This window comes from Peromyscus californicus, unplaced genomic scaffold, assembly GCF_007827085.1.
Source record: "Peromyscus californicus insignis strain IS unplaced genomic scaffold, ASM782708v3 Scaffold_12__1_contigs__length_115047231, whole genome shotgun sequence".
Lineage (NCBI taxonomy): Eukaryota > Metazoa > Chordata > Mammalia > Rodentia > Cricetidae > Peromyscus > Peromyscus californicus.
The window spans coordinates 93,426,072-93,451,192 of NW_026294413.1; the positions used below are offsets into that span (position 1 = coordinate 93,426,072).

At 46.0% G+C, this 25,121-nt stretch overlaps 1 protein-coding gene across 1 annotated transcript in view; it reads right to left on the reverse strand.

The window, feature by feature from the left end:
• The window catches only part of Wdfy4 (WDFY family member 4), a 249,625-nt gene that overhangs the window by 155,853 nt on the left and 68,651 nt on the right, over positions 1–25,121 (reverse strand). Inside the window, exons 14-20 of the mRNA XM_052733905.1 lie at positions 6,159–6,373; positions 5,240–5,334; positions 4,158–4,374; positions 3,652–3,728; positions 2,458–2,679; positions 1,210–1,388; positions 99–330 (exon numbers count right to left, since the gene is read on the reverse strand). Coding sequence (XP_052589865.1) covers positions 99–330; positions 1,210–1,388; positions 2,458–2,679; positions 3,652–3,728; positions 4,158–4,374; positions 5,240–5,334; positions 6,159–6,373 — 1,237 coding nt within the window. The remainder of the gene's footprint in view (positions 1–98; positions 331–1,209; positions 1,389–2,457; positions 2,680–3,651; positions 3,729–4,157; positions 4,375–5,239; positions 5,335–6,158; positions 6,374–25,121) is intronic.

Genomic DNA, 25,121 nt, shown 5'->3' on the forward strand with positions numbered 1-25,121 from the left:
TCTGCTGAGTTTATTCTCTATAAATATACTATAAATAACTGGGTACCCACTTAAAAACTCATACCAACAGAATCATTATAAATCAAAACACTCCATACCTTGAAGGTGCACAGCTTGAAAGTTGCCACAGTACCTCGGGCCAAGTTTGATAATAAGTTCTAAAGTGTCCACTGATATGTCTTCTTCAAAGAGATATGCGGGGCCAAGACGCCAGATTAATGATGACTTTTGTTTCCAAACTCTAGGGGTCCCAATATAGCCATAAACATCCACAAATGAAGATGGATCCATTGAAAGGAAAGGCCCTGGTAAGGCCTGAACATACAGCATCTGTTAAAGCAGGAGCAGTATTTAACCTGGAGCCCATCAATGTCATATACAGCGATACAATATCAGGAGCTCATTTCTCACACCGAAATAAAATTTTATTTTATATAAAAAGCCAGAAAGACAGCTCTCAAATGTGAGAGGCGTACAGCAGAACAAGCCAGGAAGTGTAGATACAGAGGGGCATGAAGCTTCGCTGCCACCACTGGAAACAAATTTGACAAGAAATAAAACCAGTCATTGCACTAAGAACATAAATGTCCATTATTGGAACATTAACAGTTTCATGCACTCACACTAATTACAGCTGTGTGATTCAAAAAAGAAGAAATGAAAGGTTTCTGTTTGCAGATGGCATGCTCATGAATGTTTTTAATCTCCAGAACTAGTAAATGAGTTCATCAAAGTCACAAGATATCCAATCAACACAAAAATCAATTGCTTATCTATAAACTAACAGTGAAACCAAATCCATTTACAATTATTCAAAAGAAAAATGGTGTATTTAATAAAATTAATAATAAAATAAAATAATGAATAGGATCTATATACTGAAAATTCCAAATGGATAAAGGAAAATTCAGATAGTTATATGATATCATTAACATATAATCTATATTAAAAGAGAGACACACCATGTTCATGGATAGAAAGACTGAACACAGTAAAGCTGTCACACTCCTTCTCATTGGTTTGTAGGCATAATACAAGGCCCATCAAGATATCACACACACACACACACAAACACACATATAGATACACACACATATACATAAATATACACGCACACACACACACATATACACAGAAATAACAAGTGAAAATGGGGAAGTGAGTAATTAGCCAACCATATCAAGGCAACATCTTAGTTGTGACAGTGACCTTGGCTGAGCCAATAGCTTGTCCATCCAGATACGTGGTAACAGTGCAATTCCTTTTCATTTCTTTGCTGACCACCACAGCCAGGTGATACCACTGGCCACATGTCAGCAGCTGGCTGCACCTGACCTGCAGCTGGCGCCCTGCAGAGGGCTCTGCCTCATCTTCAGGCTCCATGACATCTGCAAAAGAGGACAAACAGTGGACCTCACATGAGGTGTCATGCTACAGAGATCCAAGAGGAGCTCTGGGGAGGGTGATATCCCTGCTCAGCCCACGTGGGTCTTACATCTGTGGAGCTGTAGACCAGACTCCCACTGGCTTTTTCATTTAAAAAAAGAAAAAGAAAAAGAAAAAGAAAAGGGCCTGCCGCAGTAGCTGCCGCCATTACCCCCTGAGCTCAGTCTCTGCACCAGACGCTAGTGCCATGACTACAGCATTACCTCATTTAACAAGCTCCCAACCCTGTGAGGTGGGGCGTTATCATTGCACCCACTTACTACCCTAGCTTAGGCCGATGACCCACGGTCAGCTCCAGCAGGCTTCAGCCAGGCACTGTCCACTGAGTGCAGGGTGACGGCATGTGTCAGGTGACCTGAGAGGGAGGAGTCAAGCAGCCTGGCTGAGTGCCAAGAACGTGGCAATTCTCAGGGCCTTCCATACTCTTCGCTGCTCTGAGGCAGTGACTCTTAGCACAGGAGTGATGGCTGAAGTATCTGGGCTTAGCCATAAGGCAGGTGAGGTTGGGAATATGCTGACATCTGAAGGGCGGAGCTAGGATCAGCCATCAATTCCACTGAGCTGGATCAGGCTTCTGGGCACCCGGAGTGACCAACCTGCGAAATGGACTATCTGTCAGCCCTCTAAATATGGGTTATCTATGAACAGGTCTAGGGCCATGTCAGCTCCAACTAAATGGAGTATATTCTTTATAAACCTTGCTCTAATGATGTAGTTTGTGTTCCGTGAGGCAAACCCCAAGTCCCACCAGGGTTCCTCCTGTCAGGGCAGAAGTAATTTTCTGGAAAGCCAGTGGCCAGAAGCTCTAGAGCCATGCAGGGCCCAGACCAGAGTGGCACACTACAAAGATTTACCTAGACCTTTCACCATGTATGGAGGGCAAGGGAGCATTTCAAAAGATGCAAAGATACAGGGGTCACCATGCTTCCATGCACATCTGTGCTGAGAACATCTGGCTCGGCCCCATTCCCCGGGTATAGACCACACAAGCTTTGGAACCCAGGGCCTTACCCAGAGGTTGAAATTCCTTCTCTTCTGTGGACACGACCAAGGAGAGGTCATCCATGCAGAGGCTGACAGAGAAGCAGACAAAGGGCTGCTCAGTCCTGGCCAGGTGGCGCACCAGGGTTAGGAAGCGCAGGGGGTGGCCCTCCATGACAGTGGCCTGCCGGCTGATCAGAAACCAGCAGGAAAAGGTGAGGCCTCCGGGCGGAGGGAATGGCCTGGGGGTACCTGGGGTTAGAACACAAGCATAGCTTCACACTCTACCCTGCCAAGGAAGTGAGTGAGACCCCAGGCAGCTCTGACTCCACCTTGCTGGGCTGCCTGCTGGGAACTAGCTCTGCATCTGGCCTGCTCCACGCTCCTCACTCCCTCCTGCTCCAAGCATGGGATGCTTCTCACTGTTTATACCAGGATAAGGAGGCTCACAGGAAGTTCGTGGTATCCCTACAGACCTTGAGGCCTGCTGTTCCAAGCCTCTCCAGACCATGCAGCCTTGCCAAGGGAACAGAGACATGGCTGTCCCTGAGGCTTTTCAATATCTAAGCCTCTGCAACTGATCAAGCTTGGGCTCCGTGGAGGCGAGGACACTAGCTCAGCTGAACCTGAGATAGAGAAATGACCTAGTCCAAGGAAGCACCATGTCCTCTCATGGTGTAGCATAGCATCTGTAGCCATGTTAGCACACTGAGTACCACCCTCAGAAAGGAAGTTTGTCCTGAACTAACAGGCCAGCCATGTTCTCACTGAAACCGGGAACCTGGCTTTGATAATAGGGAGTACTGAGCTCAGGCCACTCTGAGCACTTGTGAAATGCTTTGAAAAGTATGGCCCGGCTCCAGGCTGATGCCCCAAAACAATCTACTGTGGCTTTGCCTCCTCCTGGTGGCCACCAGCAGAGAACCTACACCCCTCTCTAGAGAAAGCTGACAGCATATGCCGCTCCATTTCAGCCTATTCCGGGCTCCCGTACAATGGCTCAGCCTCAGATGCAGCATCTCCAAAGCCTGCAGTGCTACCTGAGCCCTGGCTGTGGAGTAAGCCCACACAGTGCATGATGAATAGGATAACTGCTCTAAGAGACTGTGAGCAGATGTAGTAGGCAGAAGGATCCTCATCTGCAGAAACTTGGGACTGAGGGAAGACTTTCTGGAGACTTGAGGTAGAAATCTGCAACCAGGGACTTACTTGGGAGATGCTTACCTGATCCAGTCCCTCCAGAGATGGAGTGCTCTGTGCTGGTCCCCATGACCGTAGACAAGGTTGGAGTAAACAGACAGCTGGAAATAGGAAAGTATTGCAGGTCATTGGACCGCATGCCAATCCTTTGCATCAACAGTCTGGGCTGTGACACCCCCCTGCTCCATCTGCCTGAAGTGGCAGTATGCATTCTTAGGCCATGAGGCTCCAAGAACAGAAAACAGTTGTTGCTGGTGAGATACCCAGATGGGATGAATCCTCACTGGAGACCAGACAACATGAAGAACATTCTAGAAGCAGATACAGTAGGGAAGAAGAGGGCTCTGGTCCTCCATGGCTAGACACTCTGCCCTTCTCCACTGGATAGAGGGGTATCTAACTACTTAACCACACCTCTGCTTGAGCAGTGAAAACCAATGGGGCCACAATTGTGTAGCCAGTGTTACATGTCATCAGAGGTACTGGGAAATCAATCAGTCATTTTCCAAATATAGAAGAGTCCTCCATACCCATAACCTTCCACAGACATGTCAAATTCCACGAATGACGGAGTCAGGGCTGCCCTCTGAGGCTGTAGATTTCGAGGGGAGGTCATAGAGATGAGGCTCAGTGTTGTCTGGAGGGCTGTGGCCGAATCTTGGGAGGTCCATGAGGACCTGAGGTCCTGAGACCCTCCAGGGTATGGGCTGGCATCTGTAGGTTTCTCAGTGGTCTCTTCACATGACCCTGAGGCAGAAAACAAGACAAAGATGTGTCCTTGCCTGATGCAGTTCCACCGCTGCTCTGGCAACATCTCTGACGCTCCTGCCCCAGCCTGAGCATCCTGCAAAAGCCACCAGGCACTTCCCAACACAGTGGCCCCTCGGCCTGAACTCTGCTGGTTTAGATGCTGTGCGGTGGTGGGAATAACCAGCTCTGGGTGACTTCTTCTCATTCCAGCATGTTCCTCTTTCTGACACAGCATTTGCAGCTGCTGTTGGTATCTTGCTCGCCCAACTGGCATTCCTTGCTGGCCTCACAGTGACTTGCCCAGCTCTGTCCTCCATACCAGCCTGCCTCTGGCTGCCAGCTCCAAGCCCAGTTCTCCACCTCTGATTCTTAGCTGGCCCTTGCTTGCCCCAGTGCTCTGCCTGGTCTTACATTGCAGGTGTCTCCAACATCCTTTTTTCTAAACTCGTTTCTGAGAATGGCATGCTCTCAGAGAGCTGGCTTGACTCCGGGCATCATCCAATGCTTTCACTCCCTGCATCCCACTTTGCTCCTAAGCTGTGAACTTTACAAAAAGCTTTGCTGCCCACCTCTGCCCGGTGCAGCACCTGGGACCTCTGGGTTGTAGAGGAAGCAGGAACATTGTTTTGGGATCTCAGGTATAAAGAGTCAGGCAGATGCCTAGGACCACCTGCCTCATGCAGAGACTGGGAATGGTTCTGGAACCCCATCCCCTGTGTGTACTTTACCTGCCCCACTGAGCAGCAGAAGAAAAGAAAACCACCTTTTAAATCTGCCCACTTTTCTATCTTATGAATAATCATTCATCAGAAATAAATATGTTAACTATTCACCCCTCAACCTTTCCTGTCTGTCTCCTCACCTGAGTACCCAGGGTCATCTTCACGCCCAGGAGATGAACAGAGGCTTTTCCTGGCAGCTGGCTGAGGTGGGCGAATTCCAAGGCCTAGGAACTGCCTGAATGTCATAACATCAAGAGAGGCAACTAAATTTGCAGTGCAGATAGGCTTCTCCAGATCACTTCCCTAGAGGCCCAGTGTTCGTATCCCCACCCCTGAAATACCATTTCCAAAAGTCACACAGAAACAGTGTGTCCCTGTCTCATTATCTGGCAGAGTTGGTAAATTGGGAACTTCAGCTGGACTTCACAATATATATTGTTTGCAAGTTTCTAAGTGAATTTCCTGTGTGCTTAGCATAGTGGCCCGGTCTGGCAGGGCTCAGAGTGGCTAAAAGAGGCTTCTCCAGCCCCTGGGTCCCAGACCCGCCAGCTGGAAGGGTTGTTCTCTGTCCGCTCTGCTCCTTCATAAGAGCAGTCTGATGAATGTGAACCTGGGCCATCCTCTCCATCCTGCTCCAGGGCAGTAAGGGTCTTAAGAGACTCGACCTCTCCTGCATGATGCATGTCCCTCCTCTGCTTTCTTGTCCCTTCTCCTGAATCCTTTCTATTCCTCCTGTGTGCAGGAAGGATACAGTGGAGTCCTGCATCTGGTCCCCTTCATGCTGCCCTGGTCTCTGCCCCTGCAAGCCCAGCTCTTTTCAGTCTGGCCTCTGGATCTAGTCCAGGCCTCAGGGGTTAGCTCTAGATTTACCTCCTTGACACTTCCATCCCCCCAGAGACTCCCAGATGAGGCTATGTCTGCTCTGTGTGCATTTACATCTGATGCTGGAGCCGAGGAGCGGGGGATGCTGATGCCTGCCCCTGGAGACTCGATTGTACACGGTGCACCCGCTATCCTGCCTTGGGGTCTGTGGTGTTGGATGTTTAATGCATGCAGTACCTTAGCACCTCTGGCTCGATGGCTTGGGAACCGAGCTTTTCAAAGATCCTGATGAGATGCGAGTGCAGGACACTGCCTCCCGTGCTGAGGGTCCTGCGGCAAAAGGTCATGAGTGTGCGGAGCATCCCTGCCTCACACATGACCTGGCGGTTCTTCTCTGATTTCACCAAGGACAAGAGGTGGCTGGCCAGAGAGCACTGGATCTCCTCAGAAAGCTAGGAGTTGATCAAAGCAAGCTGTGAGTCTGGGAGAGCAGAATGTTCTCTGGGTGGCTTTGTTAGGCCACCTGTGCCCACCACAGCTGCCTATACTCCACCTGTCTCATCTCTTCTGAATGCTAGCCTCACCCGCAATGACAGGCCAGGGAAGGCCAGCTGCTGGAGTCAGCCACCAACTCAGACTACAGACTGCACACAGGCAGGCTGGAATCCGGGTCATCCTCAGAAATGGGATGGTGGAGACACTTAACACTGGAAAACTTCCTGAGTTGATTGCTCCCCTTGAAAAATCTAAAGATTTCATATTGATATCAAGACTTACAGCTCCTATGACAGGGGAGAAAGTCTGGTCATACAGATTTATGGCCTTCTGTCAGGAGGTCACTGGACCTGGAGAGTGGCTACACCACTGAGTGGATTCTCCTAACCCAAGCTGGATTCACTCACTGAATTTCTACATTTTAGTTTGTACCTGAGTACAAAAAGATAGGATTCAACTAGTTGAATGAACTTAAAACAGTCAACACACACACACACACACACACACACACACACACACACACACACACATCAGAACATAGCTTGTGAGGACCGCACCCTCTAGACTCTGGTGTGATTTGTTTCAGAGTGCCTTCTGCCTGGCTCAGGCTGAAGGTAGGTACCAGCAAGGACTCCGCCCGTCCCCTTGTGAACAGCCTGCACCACTGTAATCCCGTATTCCCCTTCTCCCGAGTGCTCTCCTCACAATGCACCTGTACTTATCCCAGACTCCACCTCCTGGTTCACTGAGGCATCGCCATCCTTTTCATATTTTAAGTCTTTGTCCTAGTTTGCCGTTTCAAGAAAAGAACTTTATGCCAGTGTCAACCATGTTAGGATACCAGAACGAGGCCAGGAGAAACCACAATGGCACTTACCTAACACAGTCATCCCCACCCATCCCATGACAGAGGGACTCCAGGACTCCCCTGGTGCCAAAACCCTCAGATGCTCAAGTCATTTACATAAAAAGCCGTGGTATTTCCACTTAGTCAGTGAGCATCACTCTGCACCCTTTAAATCACTTTTCGATTACTCAGGACACTCAGTACAACGCAAATGCTGTGCCATCAAAGTTCTGCTCTACTGGGGATAATGACAAGAAACAAAGTCCACACATCTAGTATGCATGCAGCATTTTCTGTTTCCAGTCCACGGAATATGCTGAGATGGAGGCCAGCTGTGATACCTCTCTCATGAGCACTGGCATCTGATCTCACCGAGTCACAGACAACGTGCTACTCCTGTCCTCTATGGAGGTTTCCCTGGAACCTCCCCCAGTCTCTCACTCTCGTTCCTCCAAAAGGTATTAAGGGGGCCTGCACTGGGAAGGCAGACACTGCCTGCTCTCAAGAGAGTTACAGACTAAAAGTGATATGGATGAGAAGCCAGGGAGATTATCTGTGCACAGTAAGGGAAATGCTCTACCATGACTCTGTCTGGGAGAGAAGATGTTTCCATGCCTTGTGCACATTTCATGGACTCTTAAAGGTAAAAGGGAGGCTATGCCTGAGGTCTACTTTAAGGGGCACATTTTACCTGTGACATCAATAACTCCTGGGTACTTAGGATGTGCTCTCATGGAGAGAGTGTGGAATCATGGCATCATGGCCGTCTCTGCTCTACACAAGAGGAAACTGAGCTCAGAGGAGGTCATTGCCCAGAGCCACATGGCAAGGGACTGGACTGATGGTGACCCTGAGCCTCATGCTCGGAGTCGTCTCATCCCATGGCCTCCTTGCCAGGTACAGCCATTTGAGTAGCTTTGTGCCAAGAGACAGTATCTTCCTGTCAATAAGCCAACCCCAAGACATTCAGTAATTCCCCTCTTTCTTCCTACCTCTGCATGTGTGTGTGTGTGTGTGTGTGTGTGTGTGTGTGTGTGTGTGTGTGTGTGTGTGTGTGAGAGAGAGAGAGAGAGAGAGAGAGAGAGAGAGAGAGAGAGAGAGAGAGAGAACAGCACTTATGTGTGTTAATTTGGGCATTGATGTGCCACACCACACATACGAAGATCAGAGGACAGCTTCAGTATCTGTCTTAACCTTCTACCTTAAGACAGGATCTTCTGCTGTTTTTTGTTTTGTTTTGTTTTGTTCTTCTCACTGTGGCTGGTACACAAGCTTCCAGGGGTTACCTGTTTCTGCCTCCCATCTCCTAGTAGGAAGAATGCTGGGATTACAGATGCTCCTGTTCTAGGGATTGGAACTCAGGTCCTTAGGCTTGGTGCCCAGCTCTTTTACCCTGAAGATCCCTCCAGCCCTTTAATGTCCCACGTCTAAGTTACCTTTAGTAATGCTTCTGACTTAAAATTTGGGGGCACGTGACTGTGTTAGAATGACTTTAGTGATGACTTTCCTGCTGAGCAGGATTCGGCCATTCAAAAAACGGTCACTGTTTTTGTCAACACCACTGTTAGCTGATGTTGAAGATGCATCTCATCACGTGGAGGAGATGCTCCTAGCATTAGCCTGGCTTCTGTTACTGTAGTGAAAGCATTTGCACTGTATATGAAAAAGCAGGTCTACTTAGTTTGTCTTTCTGGAGACTCAAGGGCATGGCACGTGCATTTGCTTTGCTCTGGTGATGCTATACCTACTTGGGTGTGTCCCACTCAGATGGCACTATGGCAAGGTCAGAAGCAACTGGGGGAGGGTCACAGGTGAGACAGGAAGCAGAGATGACCGAAGGATCACTCCCTCTCTTGTAAGTCAACCTACTGGGGTCCCTTGAGAACTATGTTGATTCCTTTCAAAGGCAGCATGCCCAATGGCCTCCCACTAGGCTCTGCCCCTTAAAGGCCCCGCCACCTTGACACTGTCCCAGTGGGAATGGAGATTCCACCACAGGAACCCTTGAGGGACAAACTCAAGCCACATCTAAAGCATCGTAGGCTTCCATTTAAATGGGATCTCAGCATGGCTGATCTTAGCTTGCTGATACCCATGCTAGCCCAACAGAGGTCAGAATCTAAAAGCAGACATGGAGTTATTTGATGCACATACACACACACTAGTTCCGGTGTACATCAAATAACTCCATTGCCGGTGCTGGTACTTTGAGGGCCTTGTCTGTGTGGAAATGCATCAGCCTTCCTGGCTTGTTTTCCCATATCTTTCTTCTGATGCTCTGCCTCTTCCTGCATCTACATGAACCTCTTCTCTACCTTTCTCTGCACTCCTGATAGCAGAGAGAGAACGTGCATCCTCCGCCTTGACCGTTCTCTCTACCAGAGTTCGGTCTGTCATGTGGTAACTGCATTCTTTTAATTTGGGGTGAGAGTTGGGGAGACAGTCTGCATGAAGCTAGATGCAAAAATAATATCAGAATGTATTATTAATAAGAATTAAAGAGAAACGTCTCCAATCTCCAATTTTTCATTACCAGTAAGTATTTACTTATTGCTTTAGGGACTTTGACTTTTTTGTGTGTTTTTGCTCCCTTCCCCCAACCACAGAGCTATAATTACAATCTAAATATGCAAAAAGGAAAGAAGAAAAAGTTTTCAAAGGGGAAATGCTGATCCTGTCTAATGTTGCCACAAGTTCACTCCAAAACTGCTCGATACCCCATAATGGAGGAGGCGAAATTGATTGTTCTCATGATCACTGCAACCCCATCAATACCAATATTGTCTTGTTTTGAATAAAATGTGCTGGGTTTTTTCAATGCTGGTTCCAGTAAAATGGGGTTTTAGTGAAAATATGAACAGTGGCAGGAAATCAGTCTGGTTCCTCCCCTGCAAATGGATTGATTTCCCTAACGCATAGTACTTCCAATGCAGGAAAGGGAAAGGTGGTTCAATTAGGACTCGGAGGTAAGGTCAAGGGTCACCAGGCTGGTTGGCGGGTTGGACTCTCAAAGCTAATTCACAAAGCAATGGTGGGGTGGCCCTAAGGCAGTTTCTGCTTCCTCCACCTAACAGTCAAGACTTGGGTCCATCCTGGGGTATTTATTCTTCATTGCCCCCTTTCTGCCCAACTTGCTTCCTAGTCCACATTAATAAGTCCCAGCATCCAGAAGGAACTGGGTCTCAGTGGGATGGTGACATCATTTAGATATGGCTGGTCCACCAGGGGCCAGGTGCTGGAAACGTGGTTCCCAAGATGCTGGTGTGAGATGTGGTAGGACCTTTAAGAGAAGGGGCTGGTGGGAAGTTGATGAGTCACTGGAGGTTATGCCCTCAGACAGTTAGCCTAGTTCCTGTGGGATCCCAATTTCGTACCATTGGATCGCTTTCTCCAGTGCTCCACCATGATGTCATCTGCCATGAGGGCCTCACCAGAGCTGAGATAATTCCAGGACCACAATCAGAGGCTTTTACAGCCTCACTTACTTCCTTACAGTCACGGAGAATGGGCTAATACAGCTAAGCGTGCTCAAGGAGGCTGCAGTGTTGACCACTCCAGTCCACAGTGTGTCTTCCCGACACTAACCCTGCTGCCCTGACAGACATAAAATCACTACACTCAAAGTCAGCTTCTTCCAGAATTCTGGCAGACCAGGAGCTTTTGTATACACTCATATTTGGATTAGTCGTTTACTCCAGTTTGGTTGAAATGTTCTCTCATTTGGGGAGGGAGGTAACAGGTTTGCCATGACATTTTCTCTTCTTGTTACTAAACATTATAGGAAGGATGCTAGGGATGGGGGCCCTCAGGAGAGTAGTACTTGATAAGTTGTGGGGGGTTTTGTATTATAAATAGACTAAATGTTGTAACTATAATTCTTGCTTGATAATTGTTTTGTTATATGTAATTTTACTATGTTAAAGTTAAAACCTTCCTTAATAAAAAGAAAAGGGGAAGTGCTGTGGATATCACACTGCATAAATAAAATGCTGATTGGCCAGTAGCCAGGCAGGAAGTATAGGCAGGACAAGCTGAAAAGAGAATTCTGGGAACAGGAAGGTTGAGGCAGAAAGACTCTGCCAGCCACCGCCATGAGAAGATATTAAGAAACCGGTAAGCCACAAGCCATGTGGCAACTTCTAGATAAATAGAAATGGGTTAATTTAAGATATAAGAACAGTTAGCAAGAAGCCTGCCACGGCCATACAGTTTATAAGAAATATAAGTCTCTGTGTGTTTACTTGGTTGGGTCTAAGCGGCTGCAGGACTGGTGGGTGAGAGAGATTTGTCCTGACCGTGGGCCAAGCAGGAAAACTCTAGCTACAGTTTTGTTTGTTTGTTTTTCAAATTGCTTGCTTAGAATTGATTTTTTTCTTCCATGGCATGGATCTGCCATCTTGCCATAGTCCCACCACCACAGCACGTTCATTTGTGCTCCCACAGCATCCTAGACTTGGGAGTTTGTGATCTTGAGTTAGGTGTATCTTAGTTTTCTTTCCTGTTTCTATGATAAAATAGCCTGACAAAGCTACTTAAGAGAGAAAGGGTTTGTTTTTTGTTTTCTTAGGACTTTTGGCTCACAATTTCAGGTTACAGTCCACCTTTCCAGGGAACTCAGGCAGCAGGAACTCAAAGCAACTGGTCTGGTCATATCCATAGTCAATTGCAAAGAGGAAGGAAGGAATACATGTATGCTAGTGCTCGGCTCATTCTCTCTGTTGTTATTCAATCCAGGAACCCCTGCCTAAGGAATGGAGACACCCACGGTGGGCCAGTCTTTACACCTTAATTAACACAATCAAGACAGTCCCCCCAAGACACACCCACAGGCCATTCCTGGCATAGACAGTCCCTCACTGAGACTCTATTTCCAGATGATTCAAGATTCCATCAAGTTGACAAAACTGGATGTAAGTGAGAATATAAGTCCTATCTGATCAGAGAATCCATGTCTTTCTTGCTGCACCTGACAAAAGGACCACTAGAGCCCAGCTGGTTGTGAATGAATGAGCCTCTGTTCCACCTTCCTCTTCCCAGACCACTTCTGTACAAAGGCTACACTTCCTGATAGCATAAGCCTAGGATCTCATACTCACAGAATGCTTTTCTCTTCCTGACTGCTGTGGATTGGATGTGATATGTTCCTCACAGATGCCATGTTGCAACTCTTGGTTCCCACAGAGTTGGTGGTGCTGTTTTGGAAGGTCATGAAATCAGTAGATCCCTCAGCCATAGCCAATCTATGATGTTGCTTGTACAGAGTTCATGGTCACAAACCACAAGATCAAGTTACAAAAAAAAAAAATCCCCAAATAGTCTTATGTTTGAAGTATCTTGGCAGCATATGGCCATAAGCAGCCTATGGGGCACAGGCTGGACACTCCTGTGAGAAGGTGAATCCTCACTGCAGAAAGTGGGTCATTTGGGTGAGGTTTGAGGTTTCATAGCCTGGTATCACTTCCTGTCAGCTTTCTACTTCCCTTATCATGGATGAAATATAACAGGCACCTCACACGCCCCTCACCACACCTTCCCTGCCAAGATGGATTGTATACCATCTTACACTCTAGGCCAAAATGAGCCCTTTCTCCCTTAATTTGCTTCATGTCAGGTTCAGAAAAGAGAAAAATGTTACTAATACACCTACTTGCTCCCTTCTGTTTCATCCACCTGGCTCTGGGTATGGGGACATTCTATGCCCCTCTGTTGAAAATGCCATGCCCCTTTCTGACTAATAGCTAAAGATGAGGATGTCTGCCCGGGCTCTATCCCATTAATGATCCCCTACTTAGCATCAAGGGGCAACTGCATGTCCTCTCCCCGAAGACATCTTTTCTGACTTTCCCAAACCAGTGCTGCTCCGTTCCTCCAGTGGTCAATGTCACACCATGACTGTTTATCTCCCCTCTTTTCTCAATTTTTCTCTCCATCCACCATTGCTCCCCTTTTCTCTATCTCTTCTTCTCTCCTCTCTCCTCCCCTGCTTTATCCCCCAAAACTGTAAGCCTGAGACTCTATCTCTTACTATAACCCTAACTCCATGGTGTCTGTGTGCCTCATGCACAGCATCTGCCTAATAAATGCAATCACAGAATGTTCTAGCTAAGAGGTACACCCCAGTCAGAGAGCTGACAAAGAATCCAGATCAGTTGATGTACCAATTACCTGTTGAAGAGTAGTGAGCCGAGAGCTAGCTGGATGTGGAGTGTGTGGTTGTTTTTGAAGGATCAGCATGTGGAAAGGCTGGAGGTGAGAATGAGCACAGCCCCGGGGTCATGATCTAAAGGTCACAAGGCATGCCTGTGACAAAATGAGGGTCTTCAGATACCATGCAAAGGTGCTTGGTCTGTTCTTCTTTCTGTTAGATTCTGCCTCAGTTCAGCAACGGCAAAAGAATCCTAGTGAGACACAAATCCTGAAGACCTGAGATCACCAGTCCTGGGGAGCTAGGGAGCCTGGAATGCCAGGACGGACCTCACTCTTGACAAGTGTGTAGAGACCCACTGTCTTCTGGCACAGTTGACACAAGAAGCCACTGAGTCTCTGAGTCCTGCTCTAGAAGATGTCACACATCTAGATAGTACCCTCCGGTGACTTTGTGCCTACTCCAAGATCTCATCCCAGGCCTGGCCCAACTCAAATCTGTACCCCACCACCCATGGCAGGCTCTTGCCCCAGGCTTGGGAGTGAGGGGCTTGCAGCCCTGTGGCTCCCCCTCTGTAGACATGCTTACTCCTCAGAGCTGGTCCTGAGTTCAGCAAGTCCTCTGGGTAGGTGTGGCTAGGCCCGGGCTCAGAGCCTGGCCACCTGTCAGTGGGTTCACTTCCTCCCGTAGTGAAATTCCTCAAGTGCCAGTCTCATCCCCACTGAGACTATGCAGAATGTACCTGTGACCACTGAGACTCACAGCACTTCTGCTCTTTCCCTCCCTGCGTGACTGTGCCTTAGACCCAGGTGCAGGCCTGGTAATCCTGGCCGCTGAGTTCTGGTCTAGCGGATTCTGCTTCATCACACTGGCTGGCAGGGACCGTCTTGTCCCCTCTCCTCTTGCCATCACGCTTACTCCAGCCATATGCTGGCTGATGTTTGACTAAAACGTATTACACTCCAATTAACATTTGCAGAATCGTATATGCCATGACCTCAACTCCCCGGACCCAACTAGAGAGTCAGAAGTTCTGGGTAAGGAGCACACCTGGCATGCACATGCTAAGGGCACAGGGCTAAGTTCTCCGGGGTCCCCTCTCCACTGCTCTTCTCAATGGGAAGCATTACCCACTTTGCAGGTGAGGCTGAAACACTTCCATCCATCTCCTTAGGTCCTGATAATGATGTCAGAACAAGGGGCACCTTGAGCTGTCTTCTGAAGCCTGTGGTTCACTGTGCATGCTGCATTCATTGTAAAGAGAACCCGGCACCTCATAAGAGGCGTGAACGATGGCCATAGGAGTGTTTGGATTGCTAGGTGCAGTTTGCTTTTATTTCTATTTTCCCCTTAGTTAAATGTGAACTCCTTTACATGGGTAAATGTACCTCCTGTGGCCAGAGGCCTTACTGTTCCCTATTACCTGCCTTTATTTATGCATTCCCATGATCCCTGGTCCCAAGAAATTCAGTCTGCAATTTCTGTGACCTACACCTAGTCTGAGGAGCTGAACTTGAGGTGCAGATACAGGAAATGACGTAGTAAGACTGAAGAAGCTAGAATGGCCAGCCGCCGTTTGGGCCACATGAATCCCACTTGCTTTGCTAATAGATCGCCCCAAGAAGCCGCTTGGACTTTGAATACAGCCTGAAATTTTTTTATCGGAGAATAATGGAAATATTTGAGGTTGGGCTTCGTGGGAAAGGCAGAAAACACAGAGTATTGACTGCGGTAGTGTAACAAACACAGATCTTTACCAAGTTCCTTGTGGGGAAACAGCCCTTTTCAGTCACTCATCCTTCTGTAATGCTGTCCGTAGCTATTAGCACTGTCGATATTTCAGGTATTTGAAATTTGATATTTAGGTATCAGTTCAAGTGTTTGAAATACATAGGCAAATTCCAGAAAATGACGCCCATTTCCAAACTTAGGCACAAATGAGTCCACAGATACATGAACCTCAAGTCCCTCCCCTCTGTCCTAATGGGCTGTGCAGGACATCTCCTAGCTGTCGCCCTGTCCAGAGCCTTCAGGTCTCAGGAACACACTTGACACTAATTCAGGCTGCACACTGGAGGCAGACAAGAGTCTCTCAGACACCTGCATCTGGCCGGGACATTGTTTTCCATACGTTCTCACAGCCATGCCTCTTGCAAAAAGGGCAACCTGGCCAGGAGCGAGTGGTCCAAGCCTTGCTTTGGGAATATGCGCCCAGGACTCAGCAACAATGCTCACTTTCCCATTGCTTTCTGAAGCTCCCAGGGGGGGAAAAGTCACATCTATATTAAACATTGGACAAGACTCATTGACTGATTAAAATATCCATGATTGTAGAGTTGGGATGTTACAGATCCAGAGCCAAAATTGACTTGGGCTACCTAGAATCCCCATAACAGTCAATTTATTGTCCACCTCTATACCTGACCTAACAGCCTTTAAGTTAGCAGACCACTAGCTCGCACCAACTCAAAAGCTGCGAATGTCGTTAAATGGCATCTAATACTCATAGCGGGGGTTTCCCTCCTTTGCTGAGACCCACTCACCTGCCTTCCTCACCCATGTATTGCCAGAGGCTGTGCTTCATGTCAGTATTTGTGCTCTGACTGCAGCAGTTCATGTGACCACATTCAGAGTAGAACACGTCGTTCGAGGAACCCCAGATCTCTCCAAGCCATATTTAGCTCAGATAATAAACTACTTCTTACTCTTTTCAGGGAAGTTTGGGGTTGGGACCCAAGGACAAGCCATCCTCATAAAAGGACCCATCTGTATCAGCACCAGGCCCCAGCACAGGCTCTTACTCAACCATGCATGTTGCGTGAGTGGGTGGATGTCAGTGAGTCCTTCCTGCCCAGTGGTTTATTCTGAGCTGGTTGCTAAATATCCTTTTATTTGCAAAGGCACTTCAGGTTCAATTCCTAGCACCCATATGATGGCTAACAACTCTAACTCCCAATCGGGGGGGCAGCCTCCATTGGGCACCAGGCATGCAAGTAAAATGCCTATACACATAAAGACTTTTTGAATTATTCATTTTTATTTTATGTACATTGGTGTCTTGCCTGCAGGTATGTCTATATGAAGGCATCAGATTCCCTGTAACAGAAATTACAGACAGCTGTGAGCTGCCATGTGGGTGCTGGGAATTGAACCCAGATCCTTTGGAAGAGCAGCCAGTGCTCTTAACCACTGAACCATCTCTCCAGCTCCCACATAAAGACTTAAAAAAAAAGAAAAAGAGTAAAAGAAATGCCAAGTGCCTGACCATGAAGTTGCTGGAGGTAAGAGGTGCTTGCCCCCACCAGCCCAGTGGAATGCAGGTGTTGCAGGACTCCTCAGGACACACAGCAGCCTCAGCCAGGGTAACAAATCCCACCTCACTGTCTTGGACCCTTCATGTCCACATAAATGTGTGAAATAATCCGAGTGGGGGGATTGCCCCTCACAGCAGTAAGTAAATCCACACACCCACCAGCTAGCAGAAAAAGAAAAGTTAGAAAGTCACTAAAATGGAAAACAGCAATTGAAAGAAGGGAGAAGTGTTTGGAGAAAGACCACCATGACACCAGCAGGCGCCATGTTTGGTGAATGTGGCAGTTCAACACTTCGAGTGTTTGAGACAAAACATGGAACACTTGACATTCTAAACTGCTTTTACAATGTTTTGTCCACACGGAACTAGAAGTCCTAAATAAAGACAGTGAATGGGCAACCAGATTTAATTGTAATGTTAAAGCATCTAGAGGCAAAAATATGAAACTGTTAATTCTCAAGAAATTAGAAAATATTTTTAAAAAAGAAACTTTAAAAAAAAATAGGAAAGTACTAAGAAAATTTTAGAGGCTTTGTCAAAACCAATGATAAATTTTAAGGAGCCTCACTTTTCTCAGACCTTCTCTCTCCTCTCTGACCTAGCCTTTATCACCTTCTCGGAACTTGTCTCCTTAGAAATCCCAGAGCAGAACAAAATTCAGTATTGAAGGAAAAAAATCTTATGACATCCCCTAAGATAGAGCAGGAGGCAGAGGGCAGCCTGAGACCGTCAGTCCGTGGGCTGAAACTGAACCTAACTGTGGTGCCCATTGGGGCTCTCTGGTTGCTAACGGCTTTCATCCAGACCACCCGGTGGCCCCACACACCAGGCTTCCTGGCCCTCATTACTGAGTCTGGAGTTCCCCTTCGTACGGATGCCTCCCTCTGCAGACTACCTACTGAAACAGGAATGCCAACCTGCGTCTACACATGAAGCCTCCTCAGCCGACCTCTTCACTTTCATTTAAGAGACACAATTTTCCCCCTCGGTTCTGTTAAGTCATTGGAAGTGAAGGTTTAGAATTAAGGGTTGCTTAATGCTATGGGGGAAATAATCAGATCAGTGGCCTATTAAAAATGACAAGTGATGCATCTAAATGAAAGCTAGAATGTCTTCAGGGGCAGTGAGTGGCCTGTTTTTATGTATGGCTGTGTGCATAACTTGTCCTCAAGGGTATTTATGTCTGTACCTTGTTTACACACAAACAAAAACTTAGGAGTGCTTCTATTAACTGAAGTTGTTAAATTAGCCCAAATCCCTTGTAGTTCACAGTAAACAGGAAGTTTAGGGCAAAAGTGTCAACTTGGGTGACAGGTGAGGTTCAGCCTCCCATCACAATACGCCAACTAAAGAGTTGAATAATGGTGGGACATGAAGAGAGGAGATTTGGCCAATGTGGCAAACTTTGAGGGAAACAGACAGATGTGACCATCTTCGGGGTACTGACCTGGTCTTCATATTTAAGTAGAAAATTTGAGCAAAGAGGAAAGAGGTATTCGTAATTATGCAGTCTTGGTGAGGACAGATCTGCTTGATCATTGTCTCTTTACGGAGCAACGGGGTAGTCCAAAGGAGTCCTCATTTCTTGGGCACAGGATGGCTCTGCTCCAGGATGTAGTCTCATTCTGCAGAGAACTGCTTCACATGCAGGATGGCCTGTCCTGGGGAGCTTTGCAATTCCTGGAGTCCGTGTGACTGTAGCTTTGGAACATCTATTTCTGTGTCTTTGACTTTGAAGGAGGAGGAAAGAACTCAGTAGCCAGGCCTTAAGTGACTGGCATGTGCTATGCAGAGCTGGGCATGTGTCGGGCTCAAAGAAAAAAGACAGACACAAAATAAAGCCAGGGGTGCCAAGCTTTCGTCCTGTCTGAAGTGACCTTGTGGACTCAAGTGAAGAGTCAACACTTTTTAGGAAAAGTACTAGCTGAAAGCTGGTTACGAGACTTTTAAATATTTAACCAATTAGTTAATTCAATTATTTCTGTAGGAAAAAAAAACCCAGAAATGTCTCCAGGACTGTTGACGTTCATTACCTGTGCATCTGCAACAGCTTCCTGGGTTTTCATTAGAATATGATATTATTTTATGGTTAAAAAATATTTCCTAATTTTTTATTAAAAAAATGTTTTTATTCATTTTACATACCAATGACAGATCCCTCTCTCATCCCTCCTCCCGCTCCACCAACCCCTGTAAGCACCCCCCACCACCCGGCCCACCTCTCATCCCCTCCTCCAACAGGGTACGTTCTCCCATGGGGAGGACAGCAAAGTCTAGTACATTCAGTTGAGGCAGGACCAAGCCCCTCCCTTTGCATCAGGGGTGAGTAAGGTGTCTGACCATAGGTAATGGGATCCAGAAAGCTAGCTCATGCACCAGGGATAGATCCTGATCACACTACCAGGGGCCTCTTAAACAGACCCAGCTACACAACTGTCTCTCCTATGCAGAGGGCCTAGTCCAGTCTCATGCAGATTCCACAGCTGTTAGTCTAAAGTTCGTGAGTTCCTATGAGCTTGGTTCAGTTGTCTCTGTAGCTTTTCCCATCATTATCTTGACCCACCCCCTTGCTCATATAATCCCTCTTCCTTATCTTTGACTGGACTCCCAGAGCTCAGCCTAGTGCTTGGTTGTGGATCTCTGCATCTGCTTCCACCAGTTACTAGATGAAGGCTCTATGATGACAGGATATTCACCGATCTGATTACTGGGGTAAGCCAGTTCAGGCACCCTCACCACAACTGCTAGTAGTCTAATCTGGGGTCATCCTTGTGAATTCCTGGGAATTTCCCTAACACCACGTTTCTCCCTTGCCCCATCATGTCTTCCTCTATCAAAATATCTCTTTCATTGCTCTCCTACTCTGTCTCTCCCCCAGCTTGACCATCCTGTTCCCTCATGTTCTTATCTCCTCCTCTCTATTGCCCACACCCCCCATCATCCCCAGTTTACTCATGGAGATCTCATCTGTTTCCCCTTCCAAAGGTGATCCATGCATCCCTCTTAGGGTCTTCCTTGTTTCCTAGCTTCTCTGGGGCTATGGGTTATAGTCTGATTATCCTTTGCTTTACATCTAGTATCCACTTGTGAGTGAGAACATACCATGTTTGTCTTTCTGAGTCTGGGTTACCTCACTCAGGATATTTTCTAGTTCTATCCATTTGCCTGCAAATTTCATGATGTCATTACTTTTTACAGTTGAGTAATACTCCATTGTATATATGTATCACATTTTCTTTACCCATTCTTCGGTTGAGGGGCATCTAGGTTGCTTCTAGGTTCTGGCTATTACAAATAATGCTGCTATGGACATAGTTGAACAAGTGTCCTTGTGATATGATTGAGCATCCATTGGGTATATGCCCAAGAGTGGCATCATTGGGTCTTGAGGTAGATTGATTCCCAATTTTCTGAGAAGTTGCCATACTGATTTCCAGCATGGCTGTACAAGTTTGTACTCCCACCAACAGTGGAAGAGTGTTCCCCTTGTTCCACATCCTTTTCAACATAAACTGTCATCAGTGGCTTTGATCTTAACCATTCTGACAGGTGTAAGATGGTATCTCAGAGTTATTTTGATTTACATTTCCCTGATGACTAAGACATCGTGTTGAGCAATGCTTAAATGTCTTTTAACTATTTGGTATTCTTCTGTTGAGAGTCCATTTTATAATGGAATTGTTTGGTATTTTGCTGTCTAGTTTCTTGAGTTCTTTATGTATTTTGGAGATCAGCCTTCTGTCAGATGTGGGATTGGTGAAGACCTTTTCCCATTCTGTAGGCTGTTGTTTTCTCTTATTTACTGTGTTTTTTGCCTTACAGAAGCTTCTCAGTTTCAGGAGGTCCCATTTATTAATTGTTGCTCTCAGAGTCTGTGCTACTGGTGTTATATTTATGAAGTAGTCTCCTGTGCTGATGCATTCTAGGCTACTTCCTACTTTCTCCTCCATCAGGTTAAGTGTAGCTGGATTTATGTTAAGGTCTTTGATCCACTTGGACTTGAGTTTTGTGCATGGTGATAGATATGGATCTACTTGCAGTCTTCTACATGTTGACATCCAGTTATGCCAGCAACACTTGTTGAAGATGATTTCTTTTTTCTATTATACAGTTTTGGCTTCTTTGTCAAAAATCAGGTGTTCATATGTGTGTGGATTAATGTCAGGAGCTTCAGTTCAATTCCATAATGGGTACACATGTTGGTTTTTATGCCAATACCAAGCATTTTTATTACTGTTTTTATTACTATAGCTCTACAGTAGAGCTTGAAGTCAGGGATGGTGATGCCTCCACAAGTTACTTTATTGTAAAGGATTGTTTTAGATACTCTAGGTTTTCTATTTTTCCCATATGAAGTTGAGTATTGTTCTTTCAAGGTCTGTGAAGAATTGTGCTGGGATTTTGATGGGGATTGCACTGAATCTGTAAATTGCTTTTGGTAAGATTGCCATTTTTACTATGTTAATCCTACCTACCCATGAGCATGGGAGATCCTTCCATTTTCTGACATCTTTTTCAATTTCTTTCTTCAGGGACTTAAAGTTCTTGTCATACAGGTCTTTCACTTGTTTGGTTAGAGTTACCCCAAGGTGTTTTATATTATTTGTGGCTATGGTAAAGGGTGATGTTTCTCTGATTTCTTTCTCAGCCCTTTTATCCTAAAATTTAAGGAAAAACTAAGACACAAAAGGGCCATCAAGTAGCAGTGGTACTAACAGTTATAAGTTGAGGATGTTGAAAAATATTAAAGGAAAATTCATTTATGTCAGGAAGGACCTCGTGTGGTAAAATAGAATTTTGTCCTAATGCAAAGAATTTTCCAAGAAGGAAAGTTGAGGACAAAACTGACAGGTTCAAATATGCTGCATGAAGGTCCATGGATAACAAAGCTTAAAGATTACATGTATATAGCAAAGCTTGTTATAGTGAAGAATTATTTAAAAAAAATCCCATAGGCTAGTGTTAAATTCAAGATATAAAAGCAAAGCCTAAATTTCTATGTCTAACAATAAGGGTTCACACTTAGAAACACTGACTTAGAAAGCACGGATATATGTTTTACCCCTTCGCTGAATGGACCATTTAAAACCGAATGATTATATTTCATTTAAATTCTTCCAACACAAAAACATATAAATATGTCTTAATGCTAAGTTGATGTCAGGCAGGAAAACTCTAGCTACAAATGGCGTCCAACGTGTTGGCAAGAGTTTCCACCTAAAACCTGAGAAAAGATTCTAAAACAGAGCTAAAAACAGCTTCCTAACTGTCTCTCTCAAATGAGCGGCAGCTGCTGGTTTGAGCTACTTGTGGGTTCCTAGCATGCGTGCAGGATGGCAGGAATGAGACCTCTGCAAGTGGCACATTAAGCTGCATAGTGGATTTAGCCTTTGCTAGTACAAAACAAAAAAAGAGGTTTCTGGGCTACACGCTGCTTGGATAAAAGCAGAGAGACCCAGGATAGCTCCCAGAGCTGGTGGAAAACGTACCACCGCCATGTTGGGAAGCTGAGGTGGGCGGAGCCAGCAGCCACATCTGCTGCAGTTTAAAGCAATAGATTCACAATAAGACAGATTCAGATGTAATAGTTTACAATGTGTGTAAAATATACATAGGCTTGAAAGAGACAAAAAAAGGTGATATATACAGTTATATAAACAAATACATAGTTTTAAAAAATAAAGTCTTTAAAGAGACAGTAAAATTAATATAAAAAATAAGCCACGTGAAGATGAATATTACACAGAGAATCTGGATTGTGTTGTCTTTGGGATTTTTAACTGCAGAAAAACATTTGATTGTAAAAGCTGTTGAGTTATGCCAAAATGTATATTTTAAAGATACCTTGACTTCAAAATTTGGATGTAAGGATATGTTGCTTTGGAAAGGAGTCTCTGCTTTTGTTTCCACAGAAAGCCAGAGGCTATGGATTTGTTCCAGATTAAGATACATCAGGTTTGACCAGCCAAGACCCCCTGAAAGGTCTCCGATGACACCATGGCCCAGATAATCCAACGTCCAGATCGGATTCAAGGCAACTGGCTCAGACAATACAGCCTCATGGACTATTCCATAATTCTAAAATTTTCTTTGTGTCCCCATAAGATATAGAGCCCCCCTCCAGCAGGAAGTAGTAAGAGAAGCTATGCCCAAATTCCCAAATTATATGTAATTTTATTTTGTTAAGGTTAAAACCTTCCTTTATGAAAACAAAAAAGAAAAGGGGAAGTGCTGTGGGATGGTCTGTATGTGAAGTGTGTTGCTGATTGGTCAATAAATAAATCACTGATTGGCCAGTGGCCAGGCAGGAAGTATAGGCGGGACAAGGAGGAGAATAAAACTGGGAAGTGGAAGGCTGAGTCAGAGACACTGCCAGCCATGGCCATGACAAACAGCATGTGAAGATGCCAGTAAGCCACGAGCCATGTGGCAAGGTATAGATTAATGGAAATGGATTAATTTAAGCTGTAAGAACAGTTAGCAAGAAGTCTGCCATGGCCATACAGTTTGTAACCAATATAAGTCTCTGTGTTTACTTGGTTGGGTCTGAGAGGCGTGGGACTGGCAGGTGAGAGAGATTTGTCCTGACTGTGGATCAGGCAGGAAAACTCCAGCTACAGATATGCTTCTCCATTGGATTAAAGTCTTCCCTTGTCAAATGGCCATGGCCTTGGCACTCATTCACCTTCATAACTGTCATAAGGACAATGATATTGTTAAGTGAGAGGTCAAAGATCACATCCCCTATGGTTCTGTAATGACTGGATGGCACACGAGAGACCTGACCATGGTCTACTGTCTCCATGGCCTTTGTAGAATACGTAGTCATTAAATCAACAAGTGATGGTGGTCACAATGTTTGGAAAAGATGCTTCAGATCTCTTAGCTTGGCATACAAGGCTCTTGACATCATGGCTGACCTTCCCAGCCCCACTCCATGATTTAACCCAACTGAACAAAACCAAATAGGCCCCTTCGTTTGCACCTCTCTGTGTCTGAGTCCTCCTCCCTCCCCACTCTCCTGATGAGGGTGGGCATGCCTTTTCTCTAAAGCCTCACACCAGTGTCCCTACTTCTCTCTATGCCCCAAGGCCTGGAGATGAAGTCTCCTGCAGCCAGCTCAGTGTTATCATAGTATCTCCTATGGCGTCTGCCTCTCCATCCTCAAACCCAGAGCATGAGTTCTGGTACCATTCATCCCTGAATAACTAGAGGTGCAAGCTAGGGGGTTCCAGTTATTCATGGAAGCAAACCATCCCATTGGCTTCTCCAGCACAGACTGGGGTACAGCCAACTCTGTTAAGTTGGATCTGACCTCCCACCCTCTGTACTATAGCTGTCCTGTGTACAAGCAAATATCCCTCTGCCAACAACTGACTGAGGGTCACAGCCCTGGAGGAAATGGAGAGGCACTTGGGACTGGTTAGAGCTATGGCCCCCAGCAATGTCCTTACAGAGTCAGACCCTTGCAGGCTGCTGAGAACTATGAGAAAGGAAAGCATCTTCCCAATGAATTAGGTTTTTTCTGAGGCCAAGAAACTGAGTTGAATCCCATATTTTTGCCTTGTACACAACTGAATTTCTACCTCCCAGTTTTTAATATGGATGAAAATGCTAGAGGCAGAGAAAGAACTGTATTATCTATTTCTAAGAGTGGCCTGTAGTGTTGGCATTTCTGAGGGCTGCACATAGAACAAATTTAATGTAGCTATGATTGGAAATAAAGCAGAATGGGACACCCATAAGGTTAGTTAAGCAGTGGCCTCTGGCACCAACCGTTTCTCAGCTAAGGGGAGGAAGGGTCAGAGTAAGATGAAGAGCATATTGAGCATTAGGAGCAGCCTGCAGACCCTCAGGAGCTGAACAGGAGCAGCTCTCCATCCCTTCCTAACACTGCCATCTACTGAGACACCCCACTCCTCTCCTCTCCATGGCAGCAAAGGCTGCAGGAGCTTAAAAGCAGCTTGGTTTCAGCACTTTCTCGTGTGGTTTCATTTCTCCTTTGATTTACTATTCTATCTGTCAGTATGAGGTCTCCCCCACCCCCTTTCAGAAATTAATTACTGTAATTATCCAACTTTTAATAGCTGCTGATGTGGCATCTGCAGAAAATATCCGAGAAAATGCATCACTGTGTTCATCTGCATATTTGAGAAACTGTGAAGATGAATCGGGACTTTTCCTCAATTACTTATTGACCTGAATAGAAGAAAAGGACCGTGCCAAATGGATTTCTTGTTTGCATACTTAATTTGCGGGGTTGATATCACAGAGCAAGCAAACATCTGAATGCCAGGTTAAGCCACATCCGTGGGGATGAGGAGCAGCAGGACAGCCCCTCTGTACGTCAGCTCTGTCCCTTCACTGTCTGTCACTGGAGTGGGTTTCTGCACAACACAG